Below are 7,454 nucleotides of genomic sequence, written 5' to 3' on the forward strand. Positions count from 1 at the left end.
AGGAATATTATTTATGAAACTTTTTTTACATCGTGTCAGGAATTTATTCTCCTGATATTTAACGATTTTGCAAAAAGTATTTTTTCAAAAATATTAGACCAATCAAACTTAGAAAAATTAGAAAATATTTTTCTTTCGCACCAAACACACAATTTATTAATATTTTGTTTCAAGTTATTGTTTACCATCTTTTCTGATGGCTATACTGGAAAGGTAATCGCCAACGATATATCCTAATTAATTATTGTGGAACAAAATTAAAGTGACGCAATTATCATTTTAGAGAGCTAAATTATAGATGCTCCCTTAACTACAAAATCTTTTTCAAATTATTGTGTTTTTCACTTATTAAATTATAGCATTCTATGTGATATTTCGGGATGCCTAAAGGCGCCACATTCATGTGCTAATACACACGAAATTAAGAAATATGCGTGAAAAAATCAGTGGCACTATACATAATGTTTCCCCAACTCATTACGGAGGTCCTCATATAGTTTTGATAGAAAAAAAATTTTGGGATGCCCAAAGGCGCCAGATCCATGGGCTAATACACTGGAAAAATTAAGAAAGTCAAGTGATTCCTAAAAGTTGGCTCGTAAATGCAAAAATATGCTTGAAAAAATTGACGGAACTATACACAATGCTTCCCAAACTCATTACGAAGGTCATCATAAATTGTTTTAGAAATTTTTTATGGGTGGCCAAAAGGCGCCAGATCCATGAGTTAATAGACAAGAAAAATTAAGAAAATCGGGTAATTCCTAAAAATTGGCTCCTAAATATGAAAATATGCATGAAAAAACAACGGGACTATACATAATGCTTTGCAACTCATTACGGAGGTCCTCATATAGTTTTTTCAAAAAAAAATTTCGGATGCCCCAAAGACGCTAAATCCATGGGCTAGTACACTAAAAAAACCAAGAAAGTCTGTTAATTCCTAAAAGTTGGCTCATAAATGCGAAAATATGCGTGAAATCAACGGCGGGACTACACGTAATGTTTCTCCAACTCATTACGGAGGTCTTCATATAGTTTTTACAAAAAAAAGATTCGGGTGCCTTAAAGGCATCAAATTCATGGGCTAATACACACGAAAAATCAAGAAAGTCAGGTAATTTCTAAAAGTTGGCTCGTAAATATGAAAATATGCGTGAAAAAAACAGCGGGACTATACGTAACGCTTCTCCAACTCATTACTGAGGTCCTCATATAGTTTTTTCAAATAATTTTTTTGGGTACCCAAAAACATCAGATCCATGAGCTAATTATACACACGAAAAACCAAATATGGTCTTTATATAAAGTTAAGTTTCAAACATAAATATATAGTCTGATTCTGAAAACAAAATTACTAGAATGCTAAGAGGTATCCATAAACCAATTGATTGGGATTTATCAGTTACCAAATCAAACCAATTACATTTGTTTTATTTATTCGTAAATCAAACCAATTCTATAAATCGAGTTTTTCCTCTATTTTTTCAAAAGCTTTTATGATTCCATACAATCATATTAAAACATTTCATTGAAACCAATTTCTACTAAGAATGTCGCTACTACACATAGTTTATAATAATATAAAGACTAATTTTTAAAAAAATTAAAATTAGCGGCTAGACCTTGGTCACGTACTACTGAACCATTTTCCTAGAAACATCATATAATATAAGATATAATATTATATCTTATATATTAATTCATAAAAGGCAAATGTACAGAGAAGCCATGACGATAACATTTGTTTTATACCTCATCGACTACGTCACTAGCCATCAATTCAAATGCCTATTTATTCAAATGAAAAATCAATACATTGGACTATAACTTTACTCAAATTAATTGTTCTAATAATAATATCTCCAAAAATAAACAAAAATCAAGAAAATGGAAAACTCACATGAAAATGTTGAGGCATTTGGATGGGCAGCTAGAGATACTTCTGGGGTACTTTCTCCTTTCAACTTCTCAAGAAGGTACCATCTTTTCAGATTTACGTTATATAAACTTGATAGTTTATATAGATAGTGTATATTTTATATGAATTAGATCTACACAACATATCTACACCGATAGTGTATATATTGCGTCTTTTAATTTCGAACATATTGATAAACTAGTTGACCGAATAGTATACATCTGTAACTTTTCTTGTTGAATGGTGAAGGGTGACTGGAGATACAGATGTGCAATTCAAAGTTATGTATTGTGGAATTTGTCATTCTGATCTTCATCAACTCAAGAATGAATGGAGCAATAGTATATATCCATTGGTACCAGGGTAAGTTTCATTTTGATCCATATATTTTACTATGTTCTTTTATTATAACTCTATCGTAGACAAAAATCGTTATATCTAATTTAATTTAAGTAGAAAACGGTAGATAAGCGGACTTATTATTCACCAAGTTACAAAAAGAGTATTCTTATAATTGCATTATATGTAGATACAGAGGCAGAGCCGACTTGTGAGATTATACTGAATATGTTGTTGGACGTTACAGGCATGAAGTTGTTGGTGTAGTAATTGAGGTTGGTAGCAAAGTTGAGAAATTCAAAATTGGTGACAAAGTTGGAGTTGGATGTTTAGTAGGATCATGTAGAGAATGTGAAAATTGTGACAATGATCTCGAAAGTTACTGTCCCGATATGATATTGACGTACAATGGTGTTGACATCGATGGAACCACCACGTATGGTGGTTACTCCGATATAATGGTAATGAATGAGCACTACGTGGTCCATTGGCTCGAAAATTTACCAATGGAAGCAGCTCCCCTGTTATGTGCAAGGATCACAACTTATAGTCCTTTGAGATATTACGGACTAGATAAACCTGGAATGCACATTGGTGTTGTTGGTCTTGGTGGTCTTGGACATATGGCTGTGAAATTTGCTAAGGCGTTCGGAACCAAAGTTACTGTGATAAGTACATATGTTAGTAAGAAAGACGAAGCAATTGATCCTTTAGGGGCAATCCAGATTTTTTTTTAATTATTTCCAAAAATGACTATTTCCAATTCTATGCCTCTTCATAGTTATTTCAAATTGCCGGATGTTACAATATCTCCCCCTTTGGAACATTCGTCCTTGAATGAGATGACGCTTACTAAGCTAAGGGTGTAAATCAAACTCAAACACCCAACAAGCAACAATGCCCACAATCCACCTTGATACCTCAAAACACCATCTCCCCCTTGTTCAAAAGCCATTACTGCTTATGAACATTCTGTTTGTAATTCCAGTAAGATAGGGTCTGGTCTTTCTCACCTTTTACTTCTGGCACTAATGATGGGTTAGACCTATTCATCATCACTATTCCTCCTTGTGGAATCCATTTTAGATTCAGATACCCAGTATGTACTCAAGAACCAATTATCATAACTGGGCGGTAGTCAACTTCTTTTTCCATTCCTGAAAGCTTTCCCATAAGCTTTGGACCATTGAAACTTCGCTGTTTTCCGAGTCAACTTGGTCAAATAAAATCGTTATCTACTAGATCCCTTTACTGCTCTTTCAACTCTTTCAACTCTACTGGTGCCATTCCATAAGGCGGAATAGAGATAGGACGAGTATCTGGAATGAGGTCTATACCCAAATCTATCTCTCTCTCAGGAGGAATTCCGGGCAAATCATCATGAAAAACTTCTGGAAACTCTCTTACTATAGAAATTGACTGAAAAGGAGATATCTCAATACTAAAGTCATTAACTCAGACTAAGTGATAGACACAACCCTTTGAAACTAACTTTCTCACCTTAAGGTACGAAATGAAACGACCCTTAGGCCCTGCTAAACTACAACTCCACTCTATAACTGGCTCATTCGGAAACTGAAACTTGACTGCTCGAGTTCTACAATCCATCGATGCATAACAAGCATGAAGTCAATCCATACCTAGAATGACATCGAAATCTACCATGTCTAACTCAACCAAATCAGCCATGGTGCTCTTGTGATTGATGGAAATAGGACAATCACGATAGACTCTTTCTGCTAGAATAGACTTCCCAACAGGTGTAGAAACACAAAAGGGTTCACAAAGTCTTTCAGGAAGAACATCAATCTGACTTGCAACATAAGGAGTTACAAAAGATAAACTTGCTCCTGGGTCTAGCAAAGCATACACATCAAAAGAAAAAACTTTGATCATACCAGTGACAACATTTGGAGAATTCTCTTGCTCATAGCAACTGGTGATTGCATAGAGGCGGTTTGCTCCTCCACCTGTACTAGAAGTAGCTCCTCTAGGTGTCGTCCTGTCTGGTGGAACAACTAAAGAAGACTATGCTCTATAGTCCCCATTGCCCTGCCTGTTCTCTGGACACTCTCGCATGAAATATCCATTCTGTCCACACTTGAAACAACCAATGGAGCCCTCACGACAAATACTTGAGTGGTTCCTACCACACTTGGCGCAGGCAGGAGGCTTACTACCCCCTTGTACCACACTACCCTAAAAATAACTAGGTTTTACTCTGACATTTTTCCCATAGTACTCACTCTTGTTCTTAGGTGCAGGTGTACTAGCAGATGATGGAGCAGGTCCCTTCTGTTTCTGTTGGAAAGACGAACGGTTTGCATCACTCTTCTGCTGTCCGGACTCATTCCCTGTCTTAGCTCTCTTGTTTTTGAACTCCTCCTTATCCCTCAGCTTCTCTTCCTCTACCTACTGCACATAGACAATCAACCTTGATATGTCCATGTCCCCAATAAGCATTGCAGCCCTACCTTCCTTGCTCGACCATCGAGACAACCCAGCTACAAACAAACTCATTCTACTGCTCATGTCCGCAACCATCTCCGGAGCATAACGGGATAATTGTGTGAACTTCAACCCATACTCAAGAACACTCATAGATTCCTGCTTAAGCGTGAGGAACTCACGTACCTTGGCCACTTTCAATTCTCGGGGAAAGAAACGCCCCAAGAAAGCTTTCTCAAAACAAGCCCAACTCGCAAGTGGTGCATTCTCAGCTTTGCCCCCTTTCCACTGGTCGAACCAAGTTCTAGCAATATCCTTCAATTGATACGCAATTAGTTCAACCCTCTCAGTATCTGCCACATGCATCACATCAAAAATCTTCTTCAACTCCTCAATGAAGTTCTCTAGATCCTCAATAGTGCTCGAACCCATGAAATTCGGAGGATTCATCCCCAAGAACTCACGAATCCTTGAAGTGTCAGCTCCTTTATGTCGAGCTCCCCTTTGCTGGCCAATCTGATTAGTTACAGCTTGACTCAGCGTTTTAATTGCCTTTCTGAACTCAGCATTAGAAACTTCCCCTTGTGGTTGCACTCCCGGGGCATAAGGTAACCCTTGCTCATCAACATAACGTCTAGGAAGACGCCCTCTGCCAACTCTTCGTGGAGGCATGACTATCTGAAACACGGGTAAGCACGGATTAGAAAGAAATTTTTTAGGGATAAACTCTAACGCACGAGATGAGTGTGAAAGAAGTGAGAAATCTTCCTAAATGTTGCAGTCTCCCAATTATAAATGTGGCGCGCTCCACACCGATAACTAGGACTCTACAGACACGGCTTCATAGACTCCCTAGGACTCTGGAACTTGCTCTGATACCAAGTTTATCACACCCCGAGCCTACACCCTGGATGTGGCCGGCACTCGAAGACCATTGCTGGCCCCAAGCGAACCCTTGGCTTGGCTTTCTTAACTCAGCGGAAACCTAACTCAGGAGAATAACTCTATGCAATGCAAGGACATAAAATAACTTAACTGATAAAAATCTGGCCAAAAAGGCAACTCGAGTCCCAAAATAGCATATTTACATATATACATAGATGAGAGACTCAATACTAACTGACTGACTGTCTATGAAACCTCTATAATACTGAGATGGATGTTGGGACAGACCCCGCAACATTCTAATAAAACAAAACTAAGAACACAAAATAATAGAGTCCTCCGGAAAGCAAGGAGGCTCACCACTGACTCTAGAGTGCTCAACTGGATCAACGGCGTGCTGGGTGCTGATCCCGGGTACCTGTATCTGCATCATCATAAGATGCAGACCAACTGGCATCAGTACATTGAATGTACAAGTATGCGAGCTGGAAAGCTAAGTAACATAGGCTAGAAGGAAAATCTGGAAGAAACTGAATAGCTTACCTGGCTCAACTCAACTCAACCTGACTGACTTCTTTCAATATAAGGCAATTTAAAATAAGTGAGATATAAAGAAAGACTGTTTAAAACCTGCTATAAACTCTGTGTGTATACAAAGATACAATAACCCTGAAATGTATATGGAAATACAAATGACCTGATGTATATAAAAATACAATACTTTCTGTGTATAAAAATACAATAACTGTTGTGGGAGTTTCTCTAATAGACAACCATCACTTAGAGCTATAGTGATGATATAACGATCGACCTCACGTTGCCAGAGCATCCTATACTCGGCCAAAGGTATAAGACCTGAACTGCCTTGGCCTACCCAACTTATTGGAATAAAACATATTAAGAGAAAGCTAGCAAATTCACTTGGAAATCTACAATATAGGATGAGAAAAGGGACATACCTCTCCATTTTATGGTTTAGTGGTTATAATGGATCCACTAGTCTATCTGAAAAAGAATTCATCTAAAAAGTATGATCCTTTTCTACCCTTGGTGGCTAACATGGTTCTATGAGAGCTGTGGGTTCCTTGAACGCTCCCCCAACTCGGTGCTCGATACTACTCCCAAAAATATACTGGCTCTTATGTTTAAAAAAACATATTTCTTCCTGCTGATTTGAGATAATTACTCAAAAACTTAGCTCAAAGGCTATCTTGGAAATCTCAGTTTCCTCTTTTGCTTCATTTAGAAAGCGATAACTCTTTTTCTGAAAAACTAGCCCGAAGGCTCTTTGGAGATCTCAGTTCCAAAGCTTGTTTAAACGTAAAAACATTTCTTTAAAACTCCTTTGGGAATACATAGTTCCCTAATAACTTTTGAGAAATGAACTCAACTTTAAATTCTTGACTTAACTTGAAACTCGATACTCTTTACTCAACTTGAAACTCTATACTCTTTGCTTAACTGAAAACTCTATACTCTTTGCTTGACTGGAAACTTGAGTCTTAAAATGAAGTTAAAACGTTCATTAAAGACTCTTGCTTGACTTACTTCTTAACTTCTAAGCTTGGCTCTAACTTCACTTGACTTCTAACTTCACTTGATTTGGAAACTAACTCTCCTTGAATTGGAATTATGGATTCAAGGTGTTTGATCACATGTTATGGACGAGTTCTTGACGTATAGACGTACCTTGGAGCTTTGAAAACAACTATGAAACATAGGTACAATACCAAGGAACATGCATGAGAAGGTGTGAAATGAATGGGGAAACTTGGCGTCCTTGGCGCTCTGCAAAGCGCGGAGCGCCAGACCAAAAACTTCAGAAGGCCTGGCTGGGGCTCTGCTAGGGGCGCCGCCCCAA

At 37.8% G+C, this 7,454-nt stretch overlaps 2 protein-coding genes across 3 annotated transcripts in view; both read left to right on the plus strand.

Annotated features, from left to right (window-relative positions):
* The window catches only part of LOC125866229 (acyl-coenzyme A oxidase 3, peroxisomal-like), a 287,150-nt gene that overhangs the window by 239,991 nt on the left and 39,705 nt on the right, over positions 1-7,454 (plus strand). The window lies entirely within an intron of this gene.
* On the plus strand, positions 972-2,997 carry LOC125865335 (8-hydroxygeraniol dehydrogenase-like). The gene is made up of 4 exons (XM_049545537.1): positions 972-1,004; positions 1,888-1,979; positions 2,171-2,284; positions 2,508-2,997. The coding sequence occupies exons 1-4, from the start codon at positions 972-974 to the stop codon at positions 2,995-2,997; spliced, it is 729 nt and encodes a 242-aa protein (XP_049401494.1).

This window comes from Solanum stenotomum, chromosome 5 (assembly GCF_019186545.1).
Source record: "Solanum stenotomum isolate F172 chromosome 5, ASM1918654v1, whole genome shotgun sequence".
NCBI classification, from domain to species: Eukaryota; Viridiplantae; Streptophyta; class Magnoliopsida; order Solanales; family Solanaceae; genus Solanum; species Solanum stenotomum.